The sequence below is a fragment of the Furipterus horrens genome, unplaced genomic scaffold (assembly GCF_987537825.1).
Source record: "Furipterus horrens unplaced genomic scaffold, mFurHor1.1.pri manual_scaffold_4, whole genome shotgun sequence".
Classification (NCBI taxonomy): Eukaryota; Metazoa; Chordata; class Mammalia; order Chiroptera; family Furipteridae; genus Furipterus; species Furipterus horrens.
In genome coordinates, this window is record NW_028327174.1 from 49,558,900 (window position 1) to 49,578,263 (window position 19,364).

At 55.5% G+C, this 19,364-nt stretch overlaps 1 protein-coding gene across 2 annotated transcripts; it reads right to left on the minus strand.

Moving 5' to 3' along the window:
- Positions 1-1,421: 1,421 nt before the first annotated feature.
- ADCY6 (adenylate cyclase 6) lies at positions 1,422-18,969 on the minus strand. Of its 2 annotated transcripts, none has more exons than XM_090273086.1 (22): positions 18,876-18,969; positions 13,969-14,827; positions 10,225-10,374; positions 9,755-9,876; positions 9,550-9,661; positions 9,259-9,386; positions 8,593-8,751; positions 8,376-8,517; positions 8,133-8,261; positions 7,864-7,889; positions 7,487-7,634; positions 7,155-7,252; positions 6,901-6,988; positions 6,629-6,745; positions 6,206-6,364; positions 5,717-5,895; positions 4,839-4,874; positions 4,627-4,756; positions 4,071-4,334; positions 3,102-3,306; positions 1,876-2,000; positions 1,422-1,660 (listed from the first exon to the last, which is right to left on the minus strand). In XM_090273086.1, the coding sequence occupies exons 2-22, from the start codon at positions 14,824-14,826 to the stop codon at positions 1,535-1,537; spliced, it is 3,501 nt and encodes a 1,166-aa protein (XP_090129212.1). In that variant the 5' UTR covers position 14,827; positions 18,876-18,969; the 3' UTR covers positions 1,422-1,534. The 2 variants fall into 2 exon arrangements, with proteins under 2 accessions (XP_090129212.1, XP_090129213.1); XM_090273087.1 differs by lacking the exon at positions 1,422-1,660 and adding an exon at positions 2,832-2,865.
- Positions 18,970-19,364: the final 395 nt, after the last annotated feature.

A 19,364-nucleotide genomic window follows, 5' to 3' on the forward strand; every position in this document is an offset into this window, starting at 1 on the left:
CAGAAACATGTTAGACTCAGGCTGAATGTCTGGGGAAGGCCAACTTTCAGGTTCCCCTACCCCATCCCCTAGTACCAGTATCTGGGTCCTCAGAGGGAGCCCATGCTACCCCAGTCCCAAAGCATACCACGTCCCAGGACACCAGCTGGAAACCCAGGAAATTCCTGAGCCTCTGCCCACCAAACCCCAGACAGTTCAGGCTTGGTCCCTGCCCCAGGCAGGGAGACAGTCATGTTGCTCACATGGCCCCCAAATGGCACTTAGGGATTTGGCACTAAAAGGACTCCTCTCCCCAGAGACCCCTCCTCTTGCTGTGATACCGAATCCCACTGCTGTGCAACCTGGGCATCTCTCTCCATCCCTTGAAACTGGAAACCCTGCCTTATTCCCAGAAGACAGAGACCACAGGAGAGAGGCAGCCTGGGGTGGAGAACTGAAGACCAGAAGCACAAGGACACACAGCCCGGAAGACAGACACGCACATTATGACCAACATGCACACACACTGCACAGACACACAGGCCCTCCCCAGTACCAAAGGCTGGGGAGGGCAGGTTTGGGATCAGGGTCATCTTCCTGCACACCCTGGCCCTTTGCTAATTTGGCAATAGAAGGGGTAGAGATGCTCTGTGCCCCCTGCCAGGAGACCACAAGAGAGCACAAGGGCAGAGTGACCAGACCCTGCCCGTTGGGGCCCTCAGCCTAGAGTCTGGTCCCACCTCTCCCCCTGGCCAGCCTGCTCTCTTTGGCATCTGCAGGTGAACTTCCAGCTCCTGATCTGACATCCCCACACAAATGCCTGCTCTCTGGCTGGGCATTTTCACAGTACCGAAGAAGCCAGATACCCCTTTCCCTGGCACTTTGCAGGAACTGGGGTTAAATCTGAGCTGTCAGGTGTCCCTTTGTTCCCCTTTGGGGACAGACCCTGGGACTAGGATTTGGCAAATGGAAACATTCCCCTGAAATATGGACAGAGCTGGGTCCCGAGAGCATCTCTCTCCTCTGTCCTGTGCCTAGGAGGGAGATTTGGCTGGGGTGGGGGGGGTCCCCAGGACCATGCTGGAGATTCAGGCATAGCAAAGGCAAGCATGGAATAGGCACTCTTCACACCTACCCCAATCTTTGTACAAAATATTCCCAGGAAAAAGGGAAAGAAAGGGCCCAGCCCTGAGCCTGTTGCCCAGACAGGGAAAGGGTAGGCATGGCAAGCTGCCATTTTCATGTTTCAGACAGGAGGGCTCCTCTGCCTCTGCTGCTGCCCCCTCCCCTGCTCCCAAAAGCTGGAAGAGAGGAAAGGGAACAGCCCTGCCCAATTTAAAAAGAAAGTCACTTGCAAACCCTTTTGGTAACCCCTCGTTCTCCAGCCTGAGGGCAGACGAGCATGGTCCCAGCACAGCCTGCTGGCATGTTCCCTTTTGTAAAGTTAGCAGGGTCTTGAGGCTCAGTGCCCCCTGCCACAGCTCCACCCAGCGAGCACAGAGTCCAGTCAAATGCCCATCTTGGTCCCTTCAGCTAAATTTGTAGCTGGGCCCTGTTAACTGCTGGGGCCCCCATTGAGGAAGTAGGTGGTCATCTCCCCCTTGCCCTTCACCTTGACCACCCCTCGACACTCCAGCTGGTAGCCCTTGGCAGCTAGAACCTGGTACAGGTCCGTGGTCACCTGGGGAGTGGGAAGGGAGACTACTTAGCCTGGGATCCTTCCTGCTCCATTTGCAGGGGCCCAGGGGTCCTCTCATCACACTAGCTGCCCTCCCCCAATCCCCACCCCACCAACCACAGCACACTGCCTGCCACCTGTCCCTGTCCTAATGACTGTAGAAAGGGACATACCTCTGGACCCATACCTATCCCAGCCTCTGCTCACATTCCCCTCACCTGGATTCGATCAGGAACCCCCGTGCTGTCCATCCGGCTAGAGACATTCACTGTGTTCCCCCAGATGTCATACTGCGGCTTCCGAGCCCCAATGACGCCTGCCACAACTGGGCCCATGTTTAGTCCTGGGATGGAAAGAGCAGTAAGACACTGACACTAGTGGCTTTCCAGGGTCAGCCCATGGAGTCATCCCACCTCCTGGCACCTTTGGAAGAACCCAAAGAAAGTGACAAAGGGACAAGTGTCCTGCTTGTAAAGAATGGTCCTGTCAGTTGAGGAGCTCCGCTGAGTCTAGACAGCTCTGCTGTAACAGTAGCTAAGCTACTGAAAGTGCTCTGTGCCAACCACTCTGGCAAGCATTTCCATTAGTATTTCATCCTCTCAACAGTCCTAAAAGATGGGTATTATTATCCCCATTTTGCAGATAAGGCAAGTGAAGCTAAGAGAAGTTAGGTGACTTATTAATAAGCCAGTAAGTGGAACATCCAGAAGTCACACCAGACCGTCTGACTCCAGAACCCATGCTATCAATCACTCCCATCTTCAGTTCACCTGAGAGGAAGTGCCTCTTATCAGACTGGCAGGTAGATTCTGGAGTTGACATAAACCATTTTTTTGTTTTTTTTTAATAAATAGATTTTCTAGGGCCAAGAAGTAGGTATCACTCCAGACCTGCCAAATCAGTGCCTCAGAGGGTAGGTCCTAAGAATGTCTTTTTTTTTTTTTTTAAATTTATTTATTTTCAGAGAGAGGGGAAGGAAGGAAGAGAGGGAGAGAAACATCAATGTGTGGTTGCCTCCCGCACGCCCCCAACTGGGGACCTGGCCCACAACCCAGGCATGTGCCCTGACTAGGAATCGAACCAGAGACCCTTTGGTTCACAGGCTGGCGCTCAATCCACTGAGTCACACTAACCAGAGCTAAACCTGGTTTGAAATCCCAGTTGAACCACTTACTAGTTACTTAATCTCTGAGAGCCAGTTTCGTTATCTGTAAAAGGGGATAATAATGTAAGAATTAAAACATGCTCACAAATTTCTAGAACAGTGCCTAACACAGAGCTGGCCCCCAGTGAATGATTTCTGTCCTTCTTGTCAGATAATACAGTAAGAGAAAGGAAACCCACAAGAGTCCTGATGAAGAATGTGTGATGTTATCCTCCTGCTCCCTTGGCCTCCCCCAGAAACAGCCCTGGGAAAACACTCTAGGCAAATAGGCCCCCTCACCAATCTTCATCTGGAAATTGTTGAAGGAGTGCTCATTGATGTGCTTCATCTGCTCCATGAGCCGCATGGCGTAGTCCGCAAGGGCGGTGATGTGGGAGCGGCCCGCCTGATCGTAGGTGCTGGCGTTCAGCCCGGAGGCAGCCATGTAGGTGCTACCAATCGTCTTGATCTTCTCCAGCTGCCGGAATCGCTCTTCACTGATGATCTGGACAGCACAGGGTGCCCAGCTATAAAGGCCAAGAGGCCAAACCCGGCCCTGGCCACTGCTCATTCCTTGCCATGCCCCAGCCCACTCCCCACTGCCCTGCCTCAACAGCTCCCCTCCTTTCAGTGAGAGCCTCCCTCCAGCTGCTGCTCTCAGCACAGGACCTAGCAGCCAGGGAAACAGGCCTCCTTCACCAAACAGCCATCAGAAGGCAGGCCAGGGCCCGAGCACAGAGCTTCAGGTCAACTAAATAGCTCACTCACAGTATCTAGAACCACAGAAGGGATATTGAGCATCAATTATTTCAACCCTCGCCTGCTAGGAAACTGAGTCCCCCCAGAACAGTGGGAAGCCCATTCCTGGCCTGGATGTTCAAGATACTTCCTTATATTTTGCTTCTATTTCCTCTATTCAGGTTGACCACCTTACTTACTTGGCCTCGTGGGGCTCTGTCCAGACTCTTGCCGCCTTCTTCAATGACATTCACCTGGTACCTGTCCTGTCCCTTTCAGATCCTCTTGTCCTCCTTTGCTCCCCAACAATGATAACCCGGACCCACTGGGCTCACCTCCTTGCTGCCTCTTAACACTTTCATGGGTCTCTATGCTGTCCCCTCTAGGCAACTAGGACCCCTCACCAATCTTCACTGTACCTAACCTCACCTCCCTGCCTACCATCTCTGGGTCCCACCCATTGCCTCCAATCCTGGCCTTCTCAGCCAAAGCTCTCCCCACTCTCCCAGCACCAGCCGACTGAACAAGTACCTCATCAAAGTCAGCAATGATCTCGTTGAGCAGCCGCAGGCACTCGACACCCTCATTGTTTGCCTCCAGCTCCACATAAAACTCAGAGAAGTTGGCAATGGAGGCAAACATGACAGCCACACATTCACACGACTGATAGTAGAGCTCATCATTCCGCCGCTCCCGGGCCAGAAAGTGGGCAGCCACATCCTTTGGCAGAATGTTATGCAGCAGCCGCCGGTTGTATGCCTGGAGCTCCTCCATCTCCTCCTTCTCCCCTGTTGCCTGTGAACACCACACCCATCACCCACTGCCCAACATTCACATGGCGTGGGGGCAGCAGTCAACACCTGGAGCTGGGCATCAGAGGGAACCACGTGGAAGAAGAAAGGCATGGACAAGTGAGGCCTAAAGAACGGAATGGGGTGAAGGGGGCTGGGACAGGGACACAGAGAAAACACAGAGCCAGGGTGGGCTTGGGGCGACCAGAGCCTTGGCCAGCTAACAAGATGCACTTCTGGCTTGGCCCGGGCTCTGCCTACAAGATCCTGCCCCCTTCCCCTGCCCACCCAGTCACCTGCAGTTTCCAGAGGAAGTCCAGGCGGGCAGTCGATTCCACCTGCTGAGCATGCAGGTACAGGGCCAGTGCAAACATCAGCAGAATCACGGGGGTCATGTATTTGAGTGCCACCCTCCCTGCAGCTGGGCTGCAGGTAAGCAGAGGCACTCTCAGTGTCTAAAGGAGGCATTGGCAGCCCTCCCCTTCACTGACGCGGAGTCCTTACTCACCAGTCCAGCCCGTCGAAGGTCTCATTGGAAGAAGCCCTGGCAGGAAGACACGAGAGACAAAGTCATCAGTTCTGATATGAGTGGGGCATGGAACGGGAGACAGAAATTACACTTACTGAGTACATACCATAAACCAGACACTGGGCCAGGGCTTTGCTTATATTCACTCATTAAGAGCAGAGGTTCCCTCCTGGCTCCTCTACTTACCAGCTATGTGATTTGGAACAAGTTGCTTAATTCTCCAAGTCTGTTTCCTCATCAATAAAAGAGGAATCAGATCCAAATAATGTACACAAAAGGCTTAGCACAGTGCCTGACATGCAATAAGATTTCTGCAGTATTAGTTACTATCATCTTTACAACTACTCTGTGATACAGGTGGCACTGTCATTTCATAGTTGAGGAAACTGAGGCTCAGAAAAGATAATTCACCTGTCCAAGGTCACAGAGCTAATGAGCGGCAGAGCAGGGACTCAAATCCAGTGGACTCCAGAGGCTTTTTCAACTATACCAAGCTATGGCCACATGTCACAAAGGGTGGGGTTTTACAGAAGAAAAGCCCTTGAGGAGTCAGAGGTTTTGGTTCCTAGCCTGGGCTCTGCCACCAAGCAGCTGTATGACCTACAAGAGTGGATATGAAAGCATCATGCAAATTCAAAAGGGAATTTTTTTTTAAATGTCTAGCCTGAAGAGGGATTTCCCAGGGCTGGTGTTTCCTTGTGGTAACAGTTTGGGGTCTTATGCTGGGAGTTCCTCCACTGCTTCCATTCCCCCTACAGGTGAGGGATAAGTGGTGACATTCCAAGGGCACAAGGGGCCTGGGCACCAGAGAGGCTTCTGGGGGATGAAAGGATGAAAGGGCATGAGGATGAACTCACAAGCCATGGACACCAAGCAGCAGGTCATAGTTGTCAAAGACGGTGGCTGGGGGGCCCAGCAGAAGCAGCACCAAATAGATGAGCCCCAGGACAAAGATCATGGCCAACTTCCCGATGCTACTGATGTGCAAGAAGACAGAGCTGGCCAACAGACTCAGCAGCATGCTCCCGACGAAGTACTGGGGGCGAGAGCAGAGGCAGTGTTGGGTGAAGGCAAAAGCCAAAGTGCCCCCATGCAGAGAGAGCCCTGCAATCCCCTGCCTGATCTCAGCTCCCTTCCTCAACCTTAAACCTGAAATTCCTTCACTCTCCAGAGTCGGCCCCTACAGCGCACAAGGGCCCCTGGCTGCTCCGGCTGCTCCTGAAGTTGGCGACTCTGGTGAGACCCTCAGTCCCCAGTGCCCATCACCAGGCCTGGCACAGAGAGGTCAATAACTGGTGCTGATCAGGAACCCCTCCCCCCGCCCTGCCTGAGCACTGCTTGGACACCTCGGGGAAGCTGCAGGTGGGTGCGGTGCCCTCACACAGGGGAGCATCAAGGCCCAGAGAGTAATTGAGCTGCTGCAGGTGGCAGGCGGTGATGTCAGCAGGTGTTAAATTCAGCATCCGGGCGGCACAGGTCCGTATGGGGGTGTGGTTACAGGTGAACTGCAGGAGTGGGGAGAGGCATATCAGAGTAACCAAGGAAGGGAGGGGTTACAAGGGCCATGCCCAGGTGCCTTATACCCCAGGGGCCACAGTTCTCACTGAGGGGTGACAAAAGGTGGGGAGATCAAGGAGGAGGGAGGACTGGAGTTGGGAAGAATAGGCTCCCTGAGGGCAGGAGGTGTGCCTTACTCTTCCCTGCACCCTGGCGCAAGGTGCCAACACACAGGAGGGTGGGCCTCAACACACAGGAGGGTGGGCCTTTACCATGTTTGCAATGGCGGAGATGAACACAAGCAGGACCGAAAAGATGCCAACGGCAGTGCTGTGTGCCCGCGAGCGGACAATGCTGCGCGACAAACGCTGCAGGGCTTTCGGGAAAAGCTGGAGGTAGGCGAGAGATAAGGTGGAGACCACATCAGCCAGGGGCTAAGGCCACCCAGCAGTGGGGCCCAATGGAAGAGACAGGGGATCCTCCTCCCCTCCCTGTGTGACCACACCTGGCCCAGCCTGCCCTCCTGCATGGGCCCCCTACTCACAGAGCCACAGGAGTACAGGGCACAAGTCAGCACAGTGACCAGCAGCAGCAGGAAGATCCCAGCATAGATCCCAAGCATCAGCGTTGAGCTGGGGCAGAAGAGAGCCGGAGAAAACGTTACTCTGGAAAACCTGGGTGTCCTTGTCCTGCTCCCACTCCCAAGATGGGCAGGCTCAGGTGCCAGAGACTGTTTAGGAAGGTTCTTGCAAGTGCTGGAGGGAAGAGAGGCTGAGCGAGGAGGGGAAGGGCTCTCACTGTGGGAAGACGAGGAGCTGGATGAAGCAGATGAAGCAGAAGACCAACAGGGCACAGGCCACATAAGCTCCGAAACGGGGATCCACCTTCTGCGAGTACTGAGGGAGAGGAGGCTGAGCTGCACTTGGCTTTGCCCTGGGGAGGCAACAAGCTCCCAGGGGCCTCAAAGGAGAAAAGCAGTTGTCCCGATTGATAGGAATCCCCACCATGCCCTGTGGTCACCTCCCTAGTCCCCAAAGCCCTCTCCTGTTCCCTCCCCTATACTCTGACTTCCGTGCCTGGACCCACCTCCTCCCCCAGCCCTTCTCCTTCTGCTCCAGCATCCTCCAAACCTTCTTTTCAAGATCCTCCCTCTGGAAGGTGAGAAGGAACCGGCGCACATGGTCCTTGCGCAGCTGGTCAATGCTGCGGGCGTCGATGGCACGGCCCAGGAACTCGTCTACCTCATCCTCAGGGTTCAGGGCATCTTGCGCGCCCCGGCTGAGGGCAGGAACATGGCATCACCAGGGGCATGAGCATGGCCAAGGCAGAGACAGTGAGGAGGGAAGGGCCATGGGCAGCCCCCAGAGACAGAGCAAGTGCGTGGCGCCTGCTCCCACACGACACATCCAAGGTCCAGGAAAAGTGGGACCTCTGCTCCCCACAACCCTATCCCAGTTGCACATGCCTTCCCCTCCTGCTCCTTTCCCTCCTCAGCAACCCGACTTACTTGTCTTTGCTGGAATCATCAATGCCCTGGAGAAAGGGACAGAGTGTGCAAGTGAGGTGCAAGTCGTCTGCCCTGCTTCCCCACCCCCACACTGTGCTCAGGGTACCTCTTTATACTTGGGGGATGAAATCATCCTGCCTACCCCCAATACCAGAAATCATTCATAGAGATGGCAGCCACAGCAAGGAAGGCAGAAGAGGGAAGGGGGACACATCGAGTGTGAAGGGAGACAGGAATGTGAGACCCAGGTCCCGGTGCGGGGGCCTCACCATCTGACGGAAAGCCTTGGAGTCCTTGGTCCGGGAGAAGGCACGGTCCGGCACCCAGCGCGGCCCCAGCCCTTCCATGGAGTTGGCCCGGGTCCGCTGCAGCTTGGCCAGCATGGCCTTCTCCTCCTTCTGCGTGGGCAGCAAGGGTACAGACTCAGAAAAGGGGCCCAGAGAAGGCCTCTGCCAGCAACCCCCTTTCATCCTTCGCCCCGCCGGTCCCTCCACTGACCGCCCTGGCCTGACCCGTTTCTGGCTGGTGCCCAGGATGAGGAAGGTCTCAATGTGCTGCTCCTTGAGGTATGCGTTGCGCTCACCGCCATGGCCTGGCTCCACCTCATAGTCCCCATTCAGGTACTGCAGCGTGGCCCGAGTGATGTGGATGCGGCTGTGCAGGTACAGGAGGGTGAGACCTGGGCTCTCCCACTTGCTCCCATCCTCACCACCTGGACCCCACACTCACCCGGCCCGGCCCCCCGCCTCCATGTGGTTGGCCAGAGTCACGTCATTGGACCACACATCGAATTGCCATTTCCGCAGGCCAAGGACACCGCAGTGCACACGCCCGCTGTGGATGCCCACGCGCATGTTCACGTTCACACCTGTCACCTCACGCACCAGCCTGGGAGGAGGCAGCTCTGGCTCAGCTCCTGGCATGGTCTTCCCCAGCTTCCAAGCCAGAGCGCAGCCCCTGTGCTGCCCTGGGAGCCAGGTAGGCAGGACAGACCCAGATGCAGGGAACAAGAGCACAGCCTTGGCTGGATGTGGGCAGAAGGCTGCACGGGGCTCAAGGACAAATGTCTGAGAACTGTGTTCACCAGCAGGGGCCCCACAGCATCTGTGGAATTGAGCTAGGTGAGGAGGAATCACTGTTCTCCCCATGGGCCTGTTCAGCTGGCCTTCTCTCCGGCCCTTGACCCCCTCACCCTGCTTCCCCTACCCCATCCCCACTCGCTACAGTTTCAGGTACATAGGGGTCTTTACAGGGGCTGAAGAAAGATCCATCAGTGACAGATCTCAAAGACAGAGAAACTGGCCAGACTAAGGAAAAGCCCTGAGGACGTATCAAAGAGTAGGAGCAGTCTGGGGCACCCTCAGTTCCAGGAAGCCTGGGAGCGGTGCTGCTTACGAGATGGCCTCGATCATGTCCACCCCCATCTCCACACAGCAGTGGGCATGGTCTGCCCGGGCCTCTGGCAATCCTGACACACAGTAATAACAGTCCCCCAAGATCTTGATCCTCAGGCAGTGATTTTCCTGAAAGGGAAAGTTAGGGAAGAGTTAGTTGCCTTACTCTCTTGCCCTCTCTGCCTGGCCCACCACCCTCACTGCAGCCTCTGTCTGCCCCCACACCCCCAGGCTGCCACCAGTGACACTGTGCTTACCCGTCGGCCCTGCCCCCAAGTCCCAGCACCCTCACCGCAGCCAGCTTGTCGAACCGGGCAAAGAGCTCATTCAGGGTCATGACCAGCTCCTGTGCGGTGCACTGAGATGCCAGGCTGGTGAAACCTTCAATGTCTGCAAACAGGATGCTGCGGACAATGGCAGAAGATGGAAGGTGGCACATGGCCCCCAAAGACTCCCAGATTCCCCACTTTTCCTGGCATCCTCCAGTCCCACCCTACCTGACGTTGTCATGCTTCTGGATGTAGATCTTGTGGAACATCATGTCTTCTTTCTTTGTGTTGATGTCTTCTTTCATCTCCATGGCGACATGCTGGGGCAACACGGACAGCAGCAGCCGCTCCTGGACCAGCGGTTTTGGCATCACTATCTCTCGGCCTCACTTTTTAATCCCTCCTGGTTCCTCCGCATCCCCAGAGCCCTCCCAGACCTTTCTGGAGATCTGAGCTTCCCTTCTGGGCTGTGGCCTGACCCTCCTCTCCTGGAGCCCCCAGCAGGTAGACATCCCAGCTGTCTCTGACCAACCTCCATTCAACCACCCCTCAGATGTATTCCCACCCTCAGACAGGACAGAAACTCCACTGCCAGAGGGCCTCCGTGATACTCAGTCAGGGAACCATTCACACTTATTCCACGGAGCTGTATGAGGAGGCAGGTCCAACCTGCAAGTTATTTAGGGAGAGCAGCCCACCTGCTGCCGATTCTCATGCTGCAGGTGCAGCCGGGCTTGGATGTAACCACGAGTCTCCTGAAAGGCCTGGCGCTGAGACACCTCAGCTGGGTAGTGTGTGCAGATGCCAATGACGTTGGTGCAGAGGAACAGCAGCATGTTGGCACCGAGCTGCAGGGGGTGGCAGAGGCAGATGGGTGACCACCCTGCCCATGCACAGGCATGACTAGCTAGATTCTATAGATAAACTCCTTTGAGGAGCAAGCCAGGGCCCTGAGCCATCTGTCCCTAAGCTACCCCCACCCCTGCAATACGTCTCCCCTATTCCCCACAAGACTCCAGCTCCCTTCCTGGATCACTCCATGGCTAGTAATGAGATCTTTTCCCATCTCCTAGGAGCAGAAGCACCAACCAGGGCCAGGTAGGTCACAAGCCTGAGCCTAGCACATAAGGATTGCCTGCTCCACAAACACCCTCAACAAAAGACAAATGCTACTGCTTCTGCATGCGGCTCTCCTTGTAGGCAATGCCCAGGACACCTGAGCTCTCCGTCCTCCATTGAGTGCCCAGGACAAGTCATCTCATCTCTCTGGGCCTCTGTTCGCTCATACAGGACCTGGAGAGGGTGCATAGGAAGATCTCCAAGGTCCTGCCTGCCCCGATATGGTAATAATAATAATTATTATTACTGGAGCTAATTTTTATTCGCTGCCTACAATGTACATAGATTCCATATATGGGTCTCCTATAAATTAAGAAATGTATTTCTTAAAACTCTATGAAATAAGTAATACTATCTCACTTTAAAGGTTAGGGACTCAGGCCCAGAGAAACTAAGTAACTTGCCCAAAATCACACAGCTAGCAGTGACTGGTGTGAGACTTGAGTCCAGGACAGTCCAGGACAGTCTAGGACTCCAGTGTCAGTCCTAAACCTACTATACAGTATATTCCAGGTGTTCAAGGTTCCTACTCACTCCACTTACCCAAGCTTTTGAGGCCCAGCCTCGGAGCCCAGGCTTGGGAGTCATCGATTCTAGATACGAAGAAGCCTTCCTAACTGGGATGGGGGGCCACCATGCCCAGCCACCCCCAACACTTGGCCCAGCCAGGTCCTGTGACCTAACCCCGATCCCAGGATGTTCAGCCCTCCATCGTCATCAGTAGCACTAACTGGAGAGCAAGTTTAAAGGAAGCTGGCCTCAGTGCATCTGGAAGTTCAGGGGTTAACCTGGCATTTGTGGCTCCACCCCAGAGTTGGCACGCAGGGCTTTGGTTTTGGGAGAAGGGAGGGAAAGAGCACCAACTGTGGACTTCTGGGCTCTGCCTACAACCATAACTAGTCCAGCAAATCAGGCAGGTCAGTTAATCTCTGGGACCTCAGTTTCACTTTTCCTAGGTAAGATGGAGGGGCGTCTGGCTAACCCCTGAGCCATTTCAAGCCCTGACCCTCTAGCTTTAGCCTCCCAGTTTCCCTTCCAAGCTGGACACTTACAAGGCTCCCCTCCCAGCAGCAGGGGTGAAGAGGGGGGTACACTATCTCCCTCAGGGGTTTCTAAGAATAGCCCCCAGTGGGGGAGAAGGAGGGGGGCGCAAACCAAGCAACTTCCCTTCCTGGCCCCAGGAGCCCAAGAGGAAAATGTGAGTCACAGTGGAGGGAAGGGGAAGGGGGACGAGAGACTGAAATAGACCTGTGCACAGACCCCTATCAGACTGTGAGAAAAGAATGGACGCCAGGGCACTGTAGCAGACTCCAAGCTGGGCAGAGGTAACTGAGTGAAACTCTCAGTGTGTCTGAACGATGGGTCTGAGGAGACTAAAGGGTCCTTCCTGTGAGTATGAGCAAGTCTGGATCTGGGAAGGGGCTGCCCAAGGAGCCTAGAAAGGAGGCCACATCCTTACCCCATCCAGAACCCACAGGCCACCTGGGCACAGGGGCAGGGGCAGCATGCTCAGAGAGGGGTTATGGGCGCCCTGGACCCAGGACTAGCACAGAGGCAGGGCTGACTTTCTCCACTCATCCCAAGAATGCGCCTGCTGGGACTCACTGGGTGAGGCTACAGCCAGGCACCCCTGGGGAGGTGGAAGCCCGTACAGTCCTGGCCTCCATGGGACTGTGTCTCCCCAGTCAGGCTCTGGGCCTGGCTGTAGGCACCATGCCAGCTGAGAGCAGGGAAGAGACACCCACCCACCCCTGGCCAGCCAGAGAGGATAGGGGAGAGTAGGGAGGAAGGCACTACCTTCAAGCTTCTCCTTCCCCAGGACAGTCCAAGTCCAAAGCCCAGTTTGATAGCTACCCTGGAGTGAAGTGGGGGGCTAGAAGGGGTAGAAGGACCTGGCCCTTTAAAATGTCTGACAAGTGCCCTGCAGGCACATGCTTCACAAACAAAAGGGCTATAAAATTACTTTTAAAAAGGTACATTCTGTTCCAGGAGCACAGGCTAGGCAGGGAAGGGCACCAGGCCAGAGCACCCAGCTTCTCACTCTGGGAGCCCCAGGTAACTTCTTCTTTGTGGGTGGGGCTAGGGAGAGCTACAGGCCTCAAACCCCTGGAAAGGCAGAGGCTGACTCCCTCAAACCTTGAGCAAGACAGAGGATGGCGCCCTCTACACCAGGGTGCCTACGCAGGATCGAGGGCAGGATCGACAGGCAGGCAGGATCGTGAGGTGTGCAGGCTGGGGTCTGTGCCTGCAGCAGCCCCTGAAGGATCACCTGGTGTCTGCTCCCTGGGCAGGGGGATGGCAGGACATGGCCGACTCCCCCAGCTCCTGCCTCTCTGAAAGGGACTCCCCATATGCCCCTTCCCTGGACATCATCCCCTATACGTTTCCCACACCTCCCTGCCCCTGTGGCTCAGATTCACTCTGGGAGAGGGTGGGGCCCTAACAGCAACATCAAGAGGTAGATATTATCTTTATTCCAGTTTTACAGACTGGGAAACTAACGCTGGGAGAGGCGAGGTTAGTTGTCTAGGATCCCACAGGAAGAACACAGTTCACTAGACAACCGGGTCCTCCTGCAGCCAAGCCTTTAGTTCTCACTCAACACTGCGCAGTCAAGCCCCACCTCATACACCACTCCAACCTGGGAGGCAGCAGCCAGCACAGCAGAGAAACTTAAGACAGGGCTGCCAGGCCTCTGGTGCCCAGTGGGAGAGGGCGGGATGAGATCACACCCTAACAGCCCTCTCTTTTACAGTCCAACCCCATTCAAACCACTCCCAGCCCAGGAGAGGGCTGACCCCACCCGTCACCTTCCCTGTCCTCTCAGAGACAGCCTTGATACAGGAGAGAGGCCCCTTTGCCCTTGCTAACTCCACCTAAAACCTGCTCGATCCCTAGAGCTACTTTTCAGAGATGGCACCAGGGCCTGAGTCTCAGGTGTCAATTCAGGGCCAGACATGTCAAGGTCTGGAGGGTAGCCTACACTGTCCTCTGGGCCTGAAACATCGCAGCCTCACCTCCAGCCCTACACTGTGTCACTACAGGCTCCACTACACTATGTCAAGGGCCTCAGGCCAAAGAGCTGTAGACTGTGGCTCACAGTGAGATTACAGGCATGGGTCCTAGAGCCCTCCTTCCCCTCAACAGTGTCCTCTGGCCCAGATCCCAAATGGAGACCAACCCCCAAAACTTGGCCTCCCATCACTTGCCCCTCCTCCCAGATATAGCATTCAGTACCCACCTGTGACTCACCCACCATCGATTACCAGACCCCTTCTCATTCTCAGCCCAGTGCCCCCATCCCTCCCTCCCTGATCACCCACCTGCTTCCAGAGGAAGGCATCACCACGGTTGAGTTGCCAGGCCAAGATCAAATGCAGGGTGGAAAGGCCCAGGCCACTGAAGACAGCTGCCCGCATGCGGATGGGCAGGAGCGTGTAGGTGATGTAGACAAAGAACACGGGGCACCAGAGGCCTGTGGACGGACTGTGGGGGTTGGCTGCCAGGGCGCCCCCAACCTGTACAGCTACCAGGATGCCCAGCACCACATAGCTCACCACCCACATGGAGTCCTGGCGGAAGCTGTGTCGGTTACACACCACCATGAGCACCACGAAGAGGATGGCCGCGCAGGCCAGCAGGGCCACGTAGGCAGGCTGAGGGCGGGCGGGTGCGGCATGGAAGGCCAGCAGCACCGCTGTGAGCAGCACCAACACCGCCATGAGCAGCGTGAGGCTGCTCTGGTTCATCTGGAAGAAGTATCGCTGGTACAGGCGCTCCAGCTTGGTGGAGCGGAACTGCTTCGACTGGAACACCTGCACCAGACGGCGCCAGCAGGATCGCCTGCTTCCGGGGACTGCGTCAGGTGCCACCTCGGCTACCCCACCTGCCACTGTTGTCTCAGCGTCCTCGAAGCCCAGGGCCACGGCCCGCAGCCCCAGTTCAGCGCCCTTACCCCGGCCGCCCCTCCGGATGAAGGCCTCGTCCTGCCAGGGGCACCGAGATGGGACAGCGGGGTTGGGGCTGGGTGGCTGTGCATCCTGGAGGCAGCTCATATAGCGGGGCGCGCAGAAGCCACCGGTCTGAGTCCTGTGACGAGGGCGCTTCTGCCCATTTTGTTCACCCCAGGCTGTTTTGCGTTCATCCACTTTGGGGACCAGAAGGCCGCTAAACCATGACATGCTGCAGGGAGGAATGAGATGGTATTAATACCACCATCACGGCTTGCCACCACCAGCAGCTGCTATTAACTGAGCACATCCCATTGCCAAGTTCAGACACGTCATTCTCATAAAATGACTCTGAGGAAGATAATGGTAGGTATCCCCATTGAACAGGTGAGGAAATTGAGACAGAGGGAGGTGGGGTAACTTGCCCAAGATCAAGCAGCCATATAAAGGTGAGAACAAAGATTCTAACCCAGATCCACCTGATTCCAAAGCGGTACACTTAAACATTCACCTCTTCCCTAAAAAGCACTAGTAATTTCTTGGTGATTACAGACTCAAGTGCCTGTGTCAATGAGCAAAGCCACCTCCCTGGTTCAGGAGAGTGCACACCCTGAGCTCAGAGGCAAACACCAGCCCCTGTGAGTAGATTGTTGCCCCTGGCATCCCAGTGGAACCTGATCTGATTTCTCAACAGAAGCGGAAAACAAATATGTAGATTTTAATGAGACAGTTCCTGATTTTTAAATGTTGGCGAGTCATTCACATTTTTCAACCCTGCAAGCAAATCAATCAAGTCTGTGGAATGGATTCAGTCTGTGAGCTGCCAGTCGGTGACCTCTGTACAAGAGGGAATCTTTCCACATCCTTCCCCATCACACTCATACACACACACACACAAAATGCACACTCTACTACGCTACATTCAACTTCTTCCCCAAGTCACAGGTGACATGGAACTTCCTCAGGAAAGATGTCCCAGCTAAGTTTGGTCCCTTGTTTACCCTCTGTACATTTCCTCCATGGTACTTATCATAATTGTAATTAAATCATCCTTTGGTTAATGTGTGTCTCTGCCCCTCTGACTATATAGATTACATCTATGCACTGGCTCAGTGCTTTATCCCCAGCACCAACTACTAAACTCGGCTCATAGTTGGGAATCAATAAATTTATGTTGAAAAGATAGAAACCTCAAGGGCTTTGGTATAGAGCATCTACCTTGAAATAATAATAATGATAATTCTATGATTCTTCATTTCTCATTGCACTCCGGTCCTCCTAGCCTCTTTGCTGGTCCCCAATACACCATACACAGGCCAGCCTGAGACCCTGCTACTTGCTGCTCCCTCTGCTTAGAACAAGAGCTCCTCCAAGTCACAGCTCAAATGTCCCTGTATCATGAGTCTTCCCTGACCACTCTATTAAAATAGCAACCCCTTTCCTGGAGCTCCTATCTCTCTTCCTAGCTTTATGTTTTATTTTTCTCCACAGCTCTTATCAACAACTGCCATTCTCTCTCCCTCTCTCTCTCTCTATATATATACATATATATATATATATATATATATACACACACATATATATTTTTTTAATTTGTTCATTGTCTGTCTCTTCTAACTGGAATGTCAACTTCATGAAGGCAAGGATTTGGCCTGTGTTGCTCACTGCTACATTTGCAACCTCCCTAAGGTCTAAATAGATGTTCAATGAGTCCTGGCTGGTGTAGCTCAGTGGATTGAATGCCACCCTGAGAACCAACGGGTTATTGGTTCGATTCCCAGCTCAGGTCTCCTGACGTGAAGTGCCTTAAACTGGGTAGGAGGACTCCACGACATCACCCTCAACCTGTCCCCTAGCTAAGCCCAGCTCCAGAGCTCCAGTGGCAAGGATGAGAGCACCATCATAATGGATGCCTGTGTCCCCACCAGGGTCACACTCCTCCATGCCTACAGGGCACCCTGAGGTGCTCCTTGTACTTAAACCTGCAGTTAGCAGCACTGGCATTTGTACTCACTAGGGGACAAGGGGAGAGTACGCAGCCCTTGCCCTAGGTGGTCACAGGACCAGCCGCTTCAGCCAGATAAGCAGTGCTCCAAGCAGACACCCAGGGGCTCACGAAGCAGAATGCAAACTGGGATCTCTCTGCACAGAGGATGCCCCCACCCTTGGTTCACCCTCAGCCAAGTTTTCTCGGCATCCCCACAGAGCAGTTCATCCTTCAGACTCCTTAGTATCACAAACAGCACCATATGGAGGGGAAGATCAGAAGCCCAAGACTTTTGACCAGCCTGTCATTTCCAAAAGGTCACCAAAGAAAGCTTGGCTCTCCAAAATACTTGATTAGAAGTCTTATCTTTGGAGACAGACCAGGTTTCAAACATTACTGTGATTATTTGTTATCTTGGACAAGTTCCTTAACGTCCCTGTGTCGGTTACTTCATCTGCAAAATGGGAATAGTCATAGTTGTGAGGAAAGACTCTAACGGCACCTGTCACATACCACACAGTCAATAAATAGTTCTCCCCACCCTTTGCCACTTTGAACCCAAAACTCTGCTGGTGTCCAAGGGATGGAAAGACAGAAAAGTCAGGAGCAAGAACACCCATCTCCCCAGCCAGTCAGATGCCTGGTTCTATCAGTCCCTGTGTCCTCTCGGCTGTCAGTCCCCAGAGCTGTTGGAGACAGAGCCCAGAATGAGCAGGTTTCCCACCCCACCCCATGACATTTTGCCTCAGCCTCCTCCCACTTACCAGTCCCCTGACCTGTCACTACCCGGACCAGCACACTGGCCCAGACCTCTGTTCCCAAAGGACCTGTTTCTGGCCATATTCCCAGCTCCCTGGAAGCACATCCTAGCATCTGGCTCATACCCACAGAGGAAAGGGCAGACACTGTCCAGGGGAACACATGACCCTCCCGAGAACACTCTGACTCTCACATAGAGATGGCTTCAAAGCTCTGTAATTGTCCAGCCAAATGCAACCATCCCATCCCAGGCTCCACTCAGGGCACTGTCCATCTTGGGGAGCTCACCCCACATCAGGCTGGAATGGCAGGGAACAGGAGAAGGTGCTGTTCAATGCCACAAAACTTCCCTTTATGGTCCTCCAACTCTCCTTGTCCAGGAACCCATCACTGTGAACCACAGATCACCTCCCTCTTCCCCAGAGACAGGCTCCTGAGCTTGTGCCAATGATCTCCTCCTCCCCTGGCTTCCTGTGTCTTCAGTCTGAACAGATCTGCTGCTCCAGGCACCACAGGCTCCCACAGCCAGTCATGTCCATTCAGCCTGGAAGACTGAGGCCCATGGCCTCCCATACCTCAAGTGCCTCCAAACCCTGATCCTTCAGCCTGAGACCCAAAGTCCCAAGCAGGCCAAGGCCTAGTTCCAAGGATGGCTCTGTCCTCTCCTTTGCCCAAACCCTTTTCCTGGCTACCTCCCATTGGTCCTCTCTCCAGGGATCCGCTGCCCCTGCCCTCCTTGGCAAAAGGAGGCTCCAGGGGATTTAATACAACTTCAGAAAAGTTCATGGTAGAAGGCATTGCCCAGGCAGAGCCCTTCAAAGCCAGCACCACCCACCATCCTGGGACATGGGCCTCAATTCCAGGCCTTTCCAGATGTAGAGGAGCCTCCCCGGGGCCCGTAACTGGAGGTTCAGCATCACGTTCCCCTTATTTCCCTAGCTCTCAGACCACCCCAACCACAAAAGCCCCACCAGGCTGCTCCACCTCGAAAGAGGAGGGCAAGGGGAAAGAGTCCCGCCGCCTCATCCACCTCGAGCTTTGCAGTTAAGGCCCCAGAGCCGGCATTCAGTCTGCTCCCCGGCCCACCCTGCAGCGGTCCTGACACCACCCCTCCTCCCTTTCATTCCCCAGGTCTGTGGGGAGAGGAAGGGGACTCCTGCAGACAGAGGCACCCCTCCCTCCGCCCAGGTTGCCTTTCCTTCCCCGAAACACAACCACACTCTACCCCAAATTTGCAGGGTCGCCACACTGCAAAAACCTCGGGACAGCGCCTACCGCAGTGCACGCCTTTCCCCGGGGTCCGGGAATTGGCTCCGGGCGGAGGGGGGACGCGTGCGGCAGCGAGTGAGGGCCGGGAGCCTCGAGCCCCTACCTCCGCCCCGACTGCTCTCTGCCAGCCCCAAGGGCCTCGGGCTGCCCCCAAGCACCCTCGAGACTCCCCGTCCCCGCTTCCGCGCCCCTCCAAGAAACTCTGGGAGCCGGGCGGGAGTCCTCCCGCCGCAGCGAACGCCCCCTACTCCCGGGCGCGTCTCACCTGCCGGTCGGGGTCGGCGCCTGTCCCGGGCCCCCGCCCCGCCGCCCCCGCGGGCCCTGGCCCGCAGTCCCGTAGTCCTGCTCCGTGCCCGCGCCCCGGCCGTCCCTCCCGCCGTCCGCCGCCGCACGGCCCGCGCCCCCTCCCTGCTCTGCTGTCCAGCGCAGCCGCCCTCTACCCCGGATCCAGAAGTCCCCTCCCCGCTGGCTCCCGGACTCCCCGCCTTAAAGGCACAAGCTCCTTTTGTCTGGGCGCCCCTCCCCCTCCCCAGACGCCCGCTGAGCGGCCCGCTGCTCTCCCCAGGAACTGGATAGGGGTTGGGGGGAGACTGGAGAAGGCGACCCCTCCCTCCGCACGCCCCCTCCTCTCCTCCGGCCGCTCCCTCCCCCAGTCCTGGGAAAACAAGCGGCCACTGTTCTGGGATCAAGACCCCGGGGGGAAGGGGCAGCCCAGCCGGCTCCCGGTTCCCTCCACCCCGGGGCTGCATCCTCC

What these genes read in the sequence shown, in the direction of transcription:
- ADCY6 (XM_090273086.1), bottom strand. Translation starts at nt 14,826, where the DNA reads ATGTCATGGTTTAGCGGCCTTCTGGTCCCCAAAGTGGATGAACGCAAA. An exon ending in CCACCTGCAGCTTCCCCGAG is followed by an intron (nt 5,896 to 6,205) that starts GTGTCCAAGCAG and finishes TCTCGCCCCCAG; the next exon opens with TACTTCGTCGGGAGCATGCT. An exon ending in ACCTTCGACGGGCTGGACTG is followed by an intron (nt 4,757 to 4,838) that starts GTGAGTAAGGAC and finishes GCTTACCTGCAG; the next exon opens with CCCAGCTGCAGGGAGGGTGG.